We start from the raw sequence: 14,849 nt of genomic DNA, 5'->3' as shown, positions 1-14,849 counted from the left end.
CTGGAAGCCTTTTTGTTTTCTTAGATTTCCAGATAGATATTTGTATTTATATTTTACATTGTGATCAGAGAATATGGTATGTATTGTACAATTCTTTGAAATTTGAATTATAGGGGCGCCTGGGTGGCCCAGTGGGTTAAGCCTCTGCCTTCTGCCCAGGTCATGATCTCAGGATCATGGGGGTCGAGCCCCTGCAGGCTCTCTGCTTAGCAGGGAGCCTGCTTCCTCCTCTCTCTCTGCCTACTTGTGATCTCTGTGTCAAAAAAAATAAAATCTTTAAAAAAAAAAGAAATTTGAGGTTTATAGGTTGAGATAAATTTTTTAAATAAATGTCTTAAGTATGCTAAGGAAGAATGAGTATTTTTAAGTTTTGGGTGCACGGTTTTCTGTGTTTATTCAATCAAGCCTGTTATTGTGATTTTTGGAGAGGTGATGACAAGTTGGGAGCAGAAAAGGTGGAGAGAAGTGGAGGGAAGTCAGATTTATTTGGGAGACAATACAAACTCTGTATGGTGTTGGAAGGGTACACGTGAAAGGTGAAGGAGAGCGCCATCAAGGATGACCTCCTTGGTTTCTGCCTTATGCAATTCGACCGATGGCGGAAGTATGCATCTGAGATAGGGAATCCTACGAGGGATTAGGGAATATCTCTATTTACCCCAAGAATGTTTCTTTACTTTCCACGGGGGATAGGGGGAAGGTGGTGAAATTGAGGTGTGGGGTTGGGACTCAGCAGCTCTCCGCCCTCTCTTAAACGCTCTGAATATATCCGTGTTGCAATACTGAACACGGTGAGTTTTTCACTTCACAAGGTATCGCACCTACCAAGCGAGGAGCAGCTCAGAGAGCACAAGCTGAGCATCCTAGTCGCCTTCGAAAGGATTTTGCCCAGAAACTGGCTCCGCCCTCTCCTAGATCGCTCTTGGCCCCGCCCCCAGGGATTTCCGGCCCGCCCACTTCGCTGCACCCTCCTAGTCCCCTGCAGAGCCCCGCTCCGCCCCTATTGCAACCGTTGTTCTCCAGCCTAGGGGGGACTAGAGTGATTGACGAAGATATTCTCCAATCACTACGCCGAAAGGCCAAGCGATGGCCAACTAGGCGGTAGCAGAGGCGGGTGTTGTAGCCTAGTTGGGAGGGGTGACCAGGAAGTGAGAACAGAGGATGAGTCAAGCCCAGGCTCTGGTGTGAAGGTGACGGGGCATCTGGTTTCCCCAATTTCCTCCTTTCCTCGACCCTAGGTCAGGGGTCCGTTCGCAACTAGGACGCGGGATCTCCATTTGGCGTTTTGAAGGTGGAAGGGGGTGTGTCTACATAAAGGAGCGGTTGAGAATCTGTCCTGAACGCCTTCTCCGTTTCGTCGAGAGGCAGTTCCTTCTAGCCTGCGGTGAGGGTCCTGTCTCTCTCCCCCACTCCCGGGGTGCGGGCTATGAAATTGTTTAAGATCCTCCCGTAGCTTGCGGGTGGTGAAAGTCTTCCGGACTCAGTCACGGAAAGGGAGGTGAGGGATGAGGACAGTGATATTCGCGAACTCTGCCCTTCTTCAGAGGAGTTAGAGACCTCCAGCTGTGGCGAGAGGGGCCCTGGGAGCTAGATCGCGGTAGTTAGGAAGGGGGGGGGCGCGAAATAAGTACCGAGGGCAAAGGAATGGGTGGGAAAAAACATTTATGTGGCGGTCGTGGTAGTTCTCCGAGTCTCTCCGAGAGGCGCTGGTTTGGGGCTCGGTCTTTAAATTCCCTGCCCACCTGTGCGCCATCAGCTTTTTGCCTTCCTTTCTTTCTCCACAGGCTGGAGGAAGCACCTGGAGATGTGGAATCCCAATGCCGGTAGGTATTTAGGGAATCTCTTTTCCCATCGCAGCCCCTTTTCAGTTGAGCCCCACAATAGGAAGTTTCTGTCCGTTTTTTCCTCCCCCTCTCTCACCCGCTGAAGCAAACCACAGCTGATCAATGCTGTTCTTTCCTTAGATTTCACTGCCTCCTTTTCTCACCAGCCCTGCCAGAGCCCTTACCTTTCCTCTGCTCTGCAGGTTTGTCTCCCCTCCGCCTCATTTTCCTTCCTCACCTTTGCATTTCCCTTTAAGTATTGAGTGAGAAGCCGAATTCCCTTCTTTTTTTGTCCTTGTTTCTTGTCAGAGGCTCTGAGCTGTTCTAATATCAAGTTATTCTTTGCTTCTTCACCAGGGCAGCCAGGACCAAATCCATATCCCCCTAACGTGGGGTACCCTGAAGGTTCCAGTCCTGCCCATCCACCACCACCTGTCAATCCTGCCTATCCTCCAGGCCCCTTTCCAACTCCCCCAGGAGTTCCCCAGGGGAATCCAGCTTTCCCCCCAGGTGGGCCCCTTAATCCTGTGCCTCAGCCTAGGTATCCAGGATGCCAGCCCCTAGGTCCGTACCCACCTCCCTACCCGCCACCTGCTCCTGGCATGCCTCTTGTGAATCCCGTGGCACCCGGCATGGTGGGACCAGGAATGGTGATGGACAAGAAGATGCGGAAGAAAATGAAGAAAGCTCATAAAAAGATGCACAAACACCACAAGCATGGCAAGGTTAGTGCCCTCCAGAGTCTGGCTAGGAAGAGGTGCCCCTACAGAGGGACTAGGCTAGCGGGAGTGGGCAAGGGGGATTGGCAGTCTGAGGACATAGAGCAGCCATTGTGTTGCTCTGGTAGATGGTTCTTCTTCATAAAGATTCTACTGGTAAGAATCTGATAACCTTGAAATATTAGGCTAATCGGGCCTTCTATCAAGGAGGGGCTATGCTAAGCCTTGGAATAGATAGCAGAATCAAAAGCCTTTCCTGTCTATCTATGCTCTCCCCAAACTTTTGCTCCACTCCCATTCCCAGATGCTTGTTTTAGCAAGTTAGACACACCCACCTTCAGTGTTCTCAAGGTTTTGTGTTAATTACAGGACCTTTGTTTCTACCACCCAGGGCATTCTTAGTGTCAACCCAAGGCAAGGCGAGTCTCTTCATTCTAGAAGAGTGTTAATTAACAAGTAGCTCTCAGGACAACTCTGAAAGGATAGAACCAGCCTGGATCTTGAGGAGGCCTTGATTTACATTTTATTGCCTAGTGTTTATTTGCTTTAGGGCTTTGGGCATTACTTCCTGGTTCTGGATCTTTGGTAGAAGTTTGAGGAAAAGGAAAAAGGAGGTTGAATGGGGAGTGAAATTATTCTGGAGAGACTAAAAAATGTTTTTGTTGACTGTTGATGGGAGTGTGCATGTAAAGAACCTTGGTTAGTAGTCTCCCCACTTTTTCTCCCACCTTCCTCACTCTCCCATTTGGGGCTTAGGAAGAAGTAGAGCTAGTGGGCACCCAGATGCTGGTTCTACTCACTTGTCTTAGACCCATAGCTACATGAACTTTCCATGCAGCCTGTCAGTAAGCATTTGCAAGGTAGCAGCTGTCTCCTAGCACTATACTATACTAGCACTTGTAGTTTATTTCTTGCCTAGGCACTGGCTCGGGTAAAGAAAGAAACATGCTCCCAATGCAGTATTAAGTTCTGTGTACCGATTCAGGAGGGTATAATCCATTCCTGTATGTTCACTGCTAAGGGATATGTTTGCTTTTGCTGTGTAAGGGACAGTCTGTTTCAAGACACCTGAACTTAGGAAGCAAGAGTGCTTGGGTGGAGGGGTAGAGAGCACCAGAGAATGTCCCATGGAGTGATCAAAGGTCGTTGGATCTGATGGCTGTCTCCTTTCCCCTTTCCCGTTACAGCATTCCTCCTCCTCCTCCTCCTCTTCCAGCAGTGACTCTGACTGAATACAGGGCCTGGACCCTTCCCTCAAGCCTCTCCAGTTCTGCTCTCCCATCAAGCTTCAGACGCCATCTTGTACTGGGGAAAATTAGCCCTTGTGCCCCTTCTTCCTCATCTCCCAATCTGAGCCTTACTCTGCTGTTCAGCCCTAACTAGCTAGGGAAAATGGGAAAAGAATTACTATGGGCCAGCAAAGACCATCTTCTCACTACTTGGATAGAACTTTTAGCTGACAAGTTTAGCAGGAGAACTGTTTTTTGAAGATGGTGAGCCTTGGAGCTAAACTCTGAAGATGAGTTTAAGATCTGTAAAATGTGATTTTTTTAAAAATCTTTTGTAATACTTGCAGTTGGGAGGTGTTGTGGAAATTTAATTATGGAAAAAAGAATCTGTGCCATTTTTGTAATGTGGCTGGCACACTTTGGTGATTTAATGGCACATAGATTTCCCAGCAGCTTTTATTGGTGGTATGAACTGTAAGGCTGCCAGGAGGTGGAGTCCATTTGGTAGATAAGCTCTGCTTGCCATTGGAATCTCACTCCTTAGCTTAGTAGGCTGGCTTAGGTCCTTCTCATTCTCCACCTCTCAGTCCAAATAAAGCTTTTTTTTTCCCCTGGTCTCTGTTCACCCGTGCCATTACCTTGGTTGGGCCCAGCGCACTGTACTACTTTTGCTGCCCTTCCATAGACCCTCCAAAGTGTATCCGTTTTATAGTAAACCAGAGTGTCAGTAAGGAAGACACCATATGTCCCTATGTTTCTTAAGTGGGAGGAACCTTCAGAATTGGTTCAGACTACTGGAATGGATCTCTACTGTGATCCGGTCAATGAGGATACAGGTCTTTAGCATAAGTTTTCATATCTACTACAGAGGTTCTTAATCCTGGCTGCCCATTAGCTATCAGAGTAGTAATTTAGAGTATAATCAGAGTAATAATTTAGACTGTAATCAGAGTAATAATTCAGAGTAATTTTTTAAATTCAAATTATTTAATATACTGTGTGTTATTAGTTTCAGGATAAGAATAATTTAAATTTTAAAAAAGATTTTATTTGTTTATTTGATAGAGAGATAGAGAGCACACGTAGGCAGAGTGCCAGGCAGAAGGAGAGGGAGAAGCAGGCTCTCTGCTGAGCAGGGAGCCCTACGCAGGGCTTGATCCCAGAACCCTGGGATCATGACCTAAGCCAAGGGCAGATGCTTAACCAACTGAGCCACCCAGGTGCCCCTCAGGGTGAGAATAATTTAGAGTTTGGCCTTAAATCTATTGAATGAGGGGCTGCCTGGGTGGCTCAGTCAGTTAAGCATCCAAGCCTTGATTTGGTTCAGATCCTGATCTCATGGCTAATGAGACTGAGTCCCTTGATCAGCGAGAGTTTGCTTGGATATTCTCTCCCTCTGCCTCCTTCCTCTGCTCTTTCTCTTGCTCCCTCTCTGTCTCTCAAATAGATAAATAAATCTTTATAAAATTGTTTAAAAAAAATCTATTGAATGAGACTCTTAAGGATGGGGCTCTACAAATCAGTTTTGTTTAAAGTAGGCTCTATGCCCAGTGTGGAGCCCAGTGTGGAACTTGAACTTGCCACCCTGAGATCAAGACCTGAGCTGAGATCAAGAGTTGGATGCTTAACTATCTGAGCCACTTAGGCGCCCCCACAAATTAGTATTTTTAAGGAAACTGGTGGGTCGAGACACCTGGATGGCTCAGTGGGTTAAGCCTCTGCCTTTGGCTTGGGTCATGGTCTCAGAGTCCTGGGATCGAGCCCCACATTGGGCTCTCTGCTCAGCAGAGAGCCTGCTTCCCCCTCCCCCTCTGCCTGCCTCTCTGCCTACTTGTGATCACTCTCTCTATGTCAAATAAATAAAATCTTAAAAAAAAAGAAAAAGAAAATAGGTGGGTGACTATGATAACACAGCTAGAATTGATGGCCCCTGATTCACTCTAGGCCATGCACGGTGTCACACATCAGGTTCTCAGCGATCTGCTGAGGAGAGGAAAAAGATATTCAAGAAAATTAGTTAATAAAGATAGAGGCTATAAAATGCCAGAGGGATAGAAACCTAGAACTAAGTGAGCAGGGTAGAAGGGGTCAAAGATGACTTCACAGGAAAAGTGACATTTCAACTACCTCTTGGCCCTGGAGCATGAAAAGTATAAGGAGAACAAAACAAAAAAAAAAAAAAAAAAAAAAGAAAGAAAGAAAGAATGGATTTACCAAGTAGAACGGGGAGAGGAGCCAGGAGAGGCACGTATGCTTGGTTACAGGGTCAAAAAGTTCCATTGCGTCTTTGGGAATTACGGGCCTCCCAGTGGGGCTGGATTGGTTTTCTAGGAAATTGTTTATTGAGGAAATCCTGTATTCTGGGTGCTGAGCCTACAAAGATGAGTAAGACCATCCCCACTGTTAGTGACCCACAAGATCTAGTGAAGCAGACAGACATAAACAGATTATTATGAATCTGTAAAAAGGACCACAATAAAGACATGGATCCAGCAGTGGGGGAACCAAGGAAGGGATGATGGTGTCACTGGGAAAATGAGCTAGGTCTGGGCTGTGCCTCAGGATACGCAGGAGTTGCCCAGTTGGTAAATAATTTCAGCCAACATTTAGCATTTATTTTGTGCTGGGCTCAGGGTGTTTTTTTTGTTTTGTTTTTTTAAAGATTTTATTTATTTATTTGACAGAGAGAGATCACAGTAGACAGAGAGGCAGGCAGAGAGAGAGAGAGGGAAGCAGGCTCCCTGCTGAGCAGAGAGCCTGATGCGGGACTCGATCCCAGGACCCTGAGATCATGACCTGAGCCGAAGGCAGCGGCTTAACCCACTGAGCCACCCAGGCACCCTCAGGGTGTTTTAAATTTACAGCTTCTATAATCTTCAGAGCAACCCTATAAGGTAGGTACTATTATTCCAATTGTGGATGTAAGGGAAACTGAAGCAGGAAGTGGTTCAGTAAGGATTCAGACTCAGGCTGTCTGGCTCCTGATTCTGTGCTCTTAACCCAATGGACTGCAGGCAGAAACAGTGGTTTTGCTGAGGCTAAGAGTTGGGAAAAGGGGTAGGATGAAACTTCAGGAGTTTTTGAACCCGAGTTACCGTGCAAGAGCCTGAAAGCAGAAAATGAGGCTGAAGTTGGGGAGATGGGCTAGAGGAAAGAGTGGGTTTGAGAGATGTTTCTGAGGTGAAACCCACAGGGGTTTGGGGCGTGAAGAACAAGGAAGGAGCGTTTTTCGTTGGCTATATTGTGTCTATGACCTTCCCCTGAGGTGAGTTATACCAAATAAATGCTTGAGGTCTTCCTAGAATTTATTAGTTCATTTATTTATTTATCCAAGATTTTATTTAGTTACCTGACAGAGACACAGCGAGACAGGGAATACAAGCAGGGCGAGTGGGAGAGGGAGGAGGAGGCTCCCCAAGGTTCAGGGAGTCCCATGGGGGCTCAATCCCAGGACCCTGGGATCATGACCTGAGCTGAAGGCAGATGCTTAATGAGTGAGCCACCGGCATATCCCTGTTTATTTTTTAAAAAGATTATTTATTGATTTATTTTTTTTTTTTTTAACGGGGAAAGGACTCCCCTGTTTTCCCTGTGCTCTGAATGTTTTTATTTTTATATTTTTTTAAGATTTTATTTATTTATTTGACAGAGAGATCGTAAGTAGGCAGGCAGAGAGAGAGGGGGAAGCAGGCTCCCCATTGAGCAGAGAGTCCAATGCGGGGCTTGATCCCAGGACCCAGAGACCAGGACCATGAGCTGAAGGCAGAGGCTTAGCCCGCTGAGCCACCCAGGTGCCCCTCTTTATTGGTTTATTTGACAGAGAGTAAGCAAGAGTGAGCACCAGCAGGGGAGAGGGGCAAAGGGAGATAGAGAAGCAGGCTTCCCCCGCTGAGCAGGGAGCCTGACAATGGGCTGGATCCCAGGACTCTGGGATCGTGACCCCAGCCAGAGGCAGAGGCTTAACCCACTAAGCCATCCGGGCGCCCAACTTTTTAAGAGCTGAAAGTAATACATTTACTTTGGGAGAAGATTGTAACTTTTTAAAGTTTTATTTAAGTAATGTCTATACCTAATATAGGGCTTGAATTTATAACCCTAAGATGACTGAGCCAGCCAGGCATCCTGTAATATTTTTAAAAACTTTGTTTAAAGGGGTATCTGAGGGGCACCTGGGTGCCTCAGTCAGTTAATCGTCTGCCTTCACCTCAGGTCATGATCTCGGGGTCCTGGAGTCAAGCCCCGCCTCCGGCTCCCTGCTCAGCCGGAAGCCTGTTTCTCCCTCTCCCCCTCCCCCTGCTTGTGTTCCCTCTGTCCCTGTGTCTCTCTCTGTCAAATAAATAAATAAAATCTTTTAAAAAAATAAAAAATTTAAAAAAGGGTGCCTGGCTGCCGCAGTTGGTAGAATGTGCAACTCTTGATCTCAGGGTTGTGAGTTCAAGCCCCACATTGGGTGTAGAGATTACTTAATAAATGAATTAAAAATCTTCTAAAATTTTTAATTTTTTAAAGTGAGCTTTATGGCCAGTGTGGGTTTAACTCACAGCCTAGAGATCAAGAGTTGCATGCTCCACCAACAGAGCTGGCCAGGTGCCCCAGATTGCAACTTTTTTTTTTTTTTTTTTTTAAGATTTTGTTTGTTTATTTGACAGAGATCACAAGTAGGCAGAGAGGCTGGCAGAGAGAGGAGGAAGCAGACTCCCCGCGGAGCAGAGAGCCTGAGAGCCTGATTCGGGGCTCGATCCCAGGACCCTGGGATCGTGACCTGAGCTGAAGGCAGAGGCTATAACCCATTGAGCTACCCAGGTGCCCCCAGATTGCAACATTTTTAAAATAAAGATTTATTTGTTTATTGTAGAGAGAGGGGAGGGGCAGAGGGAGAGACTTTTTAAAGCAAACTCCCCACTGAGCATGGAGCCTGACACAGGACTATCACCACCTGAACTGAAATCACAAGTAGGACACTTAACCAACTGAGCCACTCAGGTGCTCCAGACTGTAACATTCTTTTTTTTTTTTTTTTTTTAAAGATTTTATTTATTTGACAGAGAGAGATAGATCACAGGTAGACAGAGAGGCAGGCAGAGAGAGAGCGAGGAGGAAGCAGGCTCCCTGCCGAGCAGAGAGCCCGATGTAGGACTCGATCCCAGAACCCTGAGATCATGATCTGAGCTGAAGGCAGAGGCTTAAGCCACTGAGCCATCCAGGGTCTTTTTTTTTTTTTTTAAAGATTTTATTTATTTATTTGACAGAGAGAGAGGAGGAAGCAGGCTCCCTGCTGAGCAGAGAGCCCGATGGGGGATTCGCTCTCAGGACCCTGAGATCATGACCTGAGCCGAAGGCAGCGGTTTAACCCACTGAGCCACCCAGGAGCCCAGATTGTAACATTCTTTTTTTTTTTTTTTTTTTTTTTTAAGATTTTATTTATTCATTTGACAGAGATCACAAGTAGGCAAAGAGGCAGGCAGAGAGAGAGGAGGAAGCAGGCTCCCCGCAGAGCAGAGAGCCGGATCTGGGCCTGGATCCCAAGACCCTGGGATCACGACCCGAGCCGAAGGCAGAGGCTCTAACCCACTGAGCCACCCAGGTGCCCCCCAGATTGTAACATTCTTAATAGGATACTATTTGTGTAGTCAAGCCCCCAGCTCTTATTTCTATATTACATTGTTCCTTTTGTCCCCCTTCCCCGCTTTATAGGGGAGCATAGTGTAGGCCCTCTTTTGGATCTAACATTAGTTCCTTTAACCCATCTATTTTGAAGTTGATTCCATCTGTGTGTGTGTTTATATAACATTGTTTTAACATCATTCAATTAATTCGATCTTTTATTGTTGGAATTTTAGATTGTTTCCAGTCTTACTATATACTTAACTACAGCAGTGAGTATTTTGGACATATATCTTAAAAAAAAAAAAGATTTTATTTATTTGTCAGAGAGAGACAGTGAGAGAGGGAACACAAGCAGAGGGAGTGGGAGAGGGAGAAGCAGGCTTCCTGTGGAGCAGGGATCCCGGTGTGGGGCTGAATCCCTGGGATCATGACCTGAGCCAAAGGCAGATGCTTAATGACTGAGCCACCCAGGCGCCCCTTTTTTGGACATTTATCTTAACTAGAGGTTGAAAATCGGATCCCCATAGCTATATCTGGCTGAGTATTTTTTTTTCCCTTTGGCGGGCCTACTCACTGTGTTAAATAACATTTTCTTTTTCTCTTTTAAGATTTATTTGTAGAGAGAAAGAGAGAGAGAGAGCACAAGCCGGGTGGGGCGGGAAAGAGGAAGGAGACCGGACTCTGCACTCAGCATGGATCCTGATACGGGGCTCAATCTGAGGACCCTGATATCATGACCTGAGCTGAAACCAAAGAGTTGGATCCTTAACCAACTGCACCACCCAGGTGCTCTAATATCAGACATTTTCTTTCTTTCTTTCTTTCTTTTTTTTTTAAATATTTTATTTATTTGTTTGACAGAGACTGAGAGAGCTTAAGCAGGGGGAGAGGCAGAGGAGGAAGGAGGCTCCCCACTGAGCAGGGAGCCCAATGCAGGGCTCTATCCAGAGACCCTTGGATCATGACCTGAGCCGAAGGCAGACGCTTCACGGACTGAGCCATCCAGGTGCCCCTAATATCAGACATTTTCAATAAAGATTTAGATTTTTAAGCTGGAAACTCTATCAACAGTGAGTTCACAATTCTGAAGGCAGAAATTCTGGCCCTGAGTAGTGGTCATTCCTTATTGATGGGTCCTGTACTCTCCAGTTTTATCATCTTTTCAGCTTCCTGTTGCCTTCTTTCTACCCATTACATGACTTGCCTGTCTCCTGAGAACATTGGGATTGCACCCTATTTTGTGCAACAATATAAAGCATTAAAGATGGTCATTCTCAAGTGTGCTTATCTTACGCCTTCACCACCTTGTGCCCATGAGGGGAATCTGGGATTCTGCCATTTTCTTCTTACTGGAAACAAAGTATAGCAAGGTTTCCACACATTTGAGAATGGAAAAGGATAAGAAACCCATGAGATCTAAAATACAAATTGAGGGGTGAGTGGCTCAGTAGGTTAAAGCCTCTGCCTTCGACTCAGATCATGATCCCGGGGTCCTGGGATTGAGCCCCACATCAGACTCTCTGCTCAGCAGGGAGCCTGCTTCCCTCCCTCTCTCTGCCTGCCTCTCTGCCTACTTGTAATCTCTCTCTCCCTGTCAAATAAATAAATAAAATCGTTAAAAAAAATAAAATAAAAATTGACACTAACTTTGGGGATTGCCAATCATGGGATGAGTCTTTAGTTTGCTGCCTTTTTGGAGTCATCTCCCCATGTCAGGTTGTTTTATGGCTCTAGGCAAACTCGTTCTCTTTTTTCTCCTTCTGAGAGGAATTTACTGATTCATAAAATTATCAGGTATTGCTATTAAGTGCATCACATCTTTCTCTTTCAAAGCTGATTACAGCTATTGCCCAGCCCTAGGAGAAGCCATGCTATTGTTAGTAAAGGATGACATTATTTTATCAAAAAATTTTTAACGATTTTTTAAAAAATAAATAAATAAAAATAAAAAATTTTAATGATTTTATTTATTTATTATTTATATTGTTAAATAATGATATTATATTATACATTATATAATTTATAATAATATAAATAAATATAATTATTTATATAAATAAATATATAATATATATTATTATAAATGAATAAATAAATACATAAATTACGAGAGAGAGAGAATACAAGCAGGGGGAGTGGCAGAGGGAGAGGGAGAGAAGCCTGCTCCCCGCTGAGCAGGGAGCCTGATATGTGGCTGGATCCCAGGACCCTGGGATCATGACCTGAGCCCAAGGCAGATGCTTAAACGACTTAGCCAGGTGCCCCTATTTTATCAACTTTTATTTGATACTTGTTTTGCCTTCCACATGGATAGCTACTCACTTCCACCTGAGCTCTCAGGGTCTTTGGAATCTAAACGACCCAAGTGCAAAATCTTTTTTTTTTAAGACTTTATTTATTTTTAAGATTTTTATTTATTTGAGAGAAGAAGGGAGAGAGAGAGACCATGAGTGGGGGAACAGATGGACCCAGAGGGAGAGGGGCAACAGACTCCCTGGCAGAGCAGGGAACCTGACTCTGGGCTCAATCCCAGGACCTCAGGATCATGACCTGAGCCGAAGGCAAACATTTAATCAACTGAGCCACCCAGGCACCCCACCATGTGCGAAATCTTGAGGTTAATTTGATCTTCTGCACAGGCCTCATAGTAAGCCTGCTCCTTAGTTTGATTTGAAATGGTGGTGTCCTGGGGCACCTGGCTGGCTTGGTCACAAGAGCATGCAACTCTTGATCTCAGGGTTGTGAGTTTGAGCTACATATTGGGTGTAGAGATTACTCAAATGAATAAAACTTAAAAAAATTTTTTGGAGGTGCTGGGTGGCCCCACATTGGGCTCTCTGCTCCATGGGAAGCCTGCTTCTCCCTCTCCCACTACCGCTGCTTGTATTCTCTCTCTTGCTTTCCTTCTCTGTCCAATAAATAAATGAAATCTTTAAAATTTTTTTTTCTTTTTGAGGATTCCTGGGTGGCTCAGTTGATTAATCATCTGCCTTTGGTCCAGGTCATGATCCCCTGGTATGGAGCCCCACAATGGGCTCTCTGCTCAGTGGGCAGCATGCTTCTCCCTCTCCCTCTGCCTACTACTCTCCCTGTTTGTGCTCTCTCTTTGTCACATAAATAAATAAAATCTTTATTTATTTTTTAAAAATATTTTATTTATTTGTTTGTCAGAGAGAGAGAGAGAGAACAAGCAGTCAGAGTGGCAGGCAGAGGCAGAGAGAAGAAACAGGCTCCCCGCCAAGCAAAGAGCCCCAGCGGGACTCAATCCTAGGACCCTGGGATCACGACCTGAGAGCCAAAGGCAGCGGCTTATCCAACTGAGGCACTGAGGCACCCATAAATAAAATCTTAAAAATTTTTTTAAAAATGTTGGTGTTGCAACATTTTCTTTCTTCCTCCCCACCCCCCTGCTATTTTCTTATTTCCTTTCCTCTCTTTCAGCATTTGGTCTGCCCCTTGCCTTTGCCAGTGATAGACTTCTTTTTATTTCTATCTCACATTATTTCTTTCTTTTTTTTAAAGATTTTATTTACTTATTTGACAGACAGGGATTACAAGTAGGCACAGAGGCAGGCAGAGAGAGGAGGAAGCAGGCTCTCCACCGAGCAGAGAGCCCAACGAGAGGCTCGATCCCAGGACCCTGGGATCATGACCTGAGCCGAAGGCAGAGGCTTTAACCCACTGAGCCACCCAGGCGCCCCTCACATTGTTTCTAATACACCCCTCACTCCCACCCAGGGGAACTGGAATCCCCAAGCTGTATTTTTCACTTTGGGAAGGTATTCCTCTTCAGATGACTCCAGTGAACTGGAGTTACCCAATAAAACTTAACTGATATTAAGGCCAGAACTGACACCTAAAGGACTTGAACAAGGTTCAATAATAACCCTGTATTTGCTTTCTCTTAATTTCCTCCTCCTTATTTTGTCTTATTCCCTGCCAGAGCTCTTCTGGGTTTTTTGTTGTTGGTGGTGGTGGTGGTTCTTTTTTTTTTTTTTTTTAATTTTTACAAAAAGCTAAAATTTAGAAGTTTACAGACATAACACAGGAGAAAATAGTTTAATGAACTCCTGTATTCCCATCACCTAATCTCAGTAATTATCAACATTTTGCCAATATCATTCCATTCCACATATTGTTTCCAATTTTTATTATAAAAATAATTTTTTAAAAGTTTAAAGAATATGACGATTACCCATACACCTACTACCCACACTAAGCAATTGTTAATGTTTTCTCCTACTTGCTTCAATATACCTATGTGACCCATTTGAGAGTCTGTTGCATACATCATGACCTGTCATCCGTAAATATTTCTTTTTTTTTTTTAAGATTTTATTTATTTATTTGATTGATTGACAGAGATCACAAGTAGGCAGAGAGGCAGAGAGGAGGAAGCAGGCTCCCCACTGAGCAGAGAGCCCGATTCGGGGCTCCATCCCAAGACCTTGGGATCACGACCTGAGCCGAAGGCAGAGGCTTTAACCCACTGAGCCACCCAGGCGCCCCATGACCTGTCATCCATAAATATTTCATGAAGCACCTCCTAAACAGCATTTTTCCTACATAACCACAATCCCATTATCACACTTAAGAAAACTTTTTTTAAGGTTTTTTTTGTTGTTGTTGTTGTTTATTTATTTAACAGAGATCACAAGTAGGGAGAGAGGCAGGCAGAGAGAGGGGGAAGCAGGCTCACCACTGAGCAGAGAGCCTGATACGAGGCTGGATCCCAGGACCCTGGGATCATGACCTGAGCCAAAGGTGGAGGCTTAACCCACTGAGCCACCCAGGCGCCCCAAGAAAACATTAAAAAAAATTTTTTTAATTTAAGTAATCTCTACATATAATGTAGGGCTCAAAGTCCCAACCCCAGTATCAAGAATCTCAAACTCTTCTGACTGAGTCAGCCAGGTGTCCCCTCACACTTAAGAAAATTAACAGTACTTCCTAATATTAGCTAATATTCAGTTCACTGGATTTCCTTAATTGTCCCCAAAATATATAGCTACTTTTAAATTTTATTTTATTATTTTTAAAGATTTTATTTATTTGAGAGAGAGAGCACGAGGGAGAAGCAGACTCCCTGCTGAGCAAAGAGCCTGAGGCAGGGCTGGATTCCAGGACTCTGAGATCCAAACGCTGATTTTTTTTTTTTAAGATTTTATTTTTATTTATTTGACAGATCACAAATAGGCAGAGAGGCAGGCAGAGAGAGAGAGAGAGAGAGAGAGGAAGGGGAGCCGGCTCCCTGCTGAGCAGAGAACCTGACGTGGGCCTCTATCCCAGGACCCTGGGATCATGCCCTGAGCCAAAGGCAGAGGCTTTAACCCACTGAGCCACCCAAGGGCCCCCCAAAGGCTGATCTTAACTGACTGAGCCACCCAAGTGCCCCCTGGGGTAGTTGTTTTGCAGACTATTCTACGTTTGTTGATTGTCTCCTTGTAGTGTGATGTATTTAACTTATTCCT

At 45.0% G+C, this 14,849-nt stretch overlaps 1 protein-coding gene across 3 annotated transcripts; it reads left to right on the top strand.

Annotated features, from left to right (window-relative positions):
• The first annotated feature begins 1,122 nt into the window (after positions 1–1,122).
• On the top strand, positions 1,123–4,386 carry PRR13 (proline rich 13). 3 transcript variants are annotated; one of them, XM_004774613.3, is made up of 4 exons: positions 1,123–1,384; positions 1,785–1,823; positions 2,181–2,548; positions 3,730–4,386. In XM_004774613.3, the coding sequence occupies exons 2-4, from the start codon at positions 1,805–1,807 to the stop codon at positions 3,772–3,774; spliced, it is 432 nt and encodes a 143-aa protein (XP_004774670.1). In that variant the 5' UTR covers positions 1,123–1,384; positions 1,785–1,804; the 3' UTR covers positions 3,775–4,386. The 3 variants fall into 3 exon arrangements, with proteins under 3 accessions (XP_004774670.1, XP_012902402.1, XP_044929248.1); XM_013046948.2 differs by having other exon boundaries at positions 1,135–1,190; XM_045073313.1 differs by lacking the exon at positions 1,123–1,384 and adding an exon at positions 1,479–1,498.
• The last annotated feature ends 10,463 nt before the right edge of the window (positions 4,387–14,849 follow it).

This window comes from Mustela putorius, unplaced genomic scaffold (genome assembly GCF_011764305.1).
Source record: "Mustela putorius furo isolate JIRA1106 unplaced genomic scaffold, ASM1176430v1.1 tig00537227_pilon_pilon_pilon, whole genome shotgun sequence".
In the NCBI taxonomy this organism is placed as follows: domain Eukaryota; kingdom Metazoa; phylum Chordata; class Mammalia; order Carnivora; family Mustelidae; genus Mustela; species Mustela putorius.
Note: the sequence above shows the minus strand (reverse complement) of the source record. Positions and strands in the feature narration are given on the sequence as shown.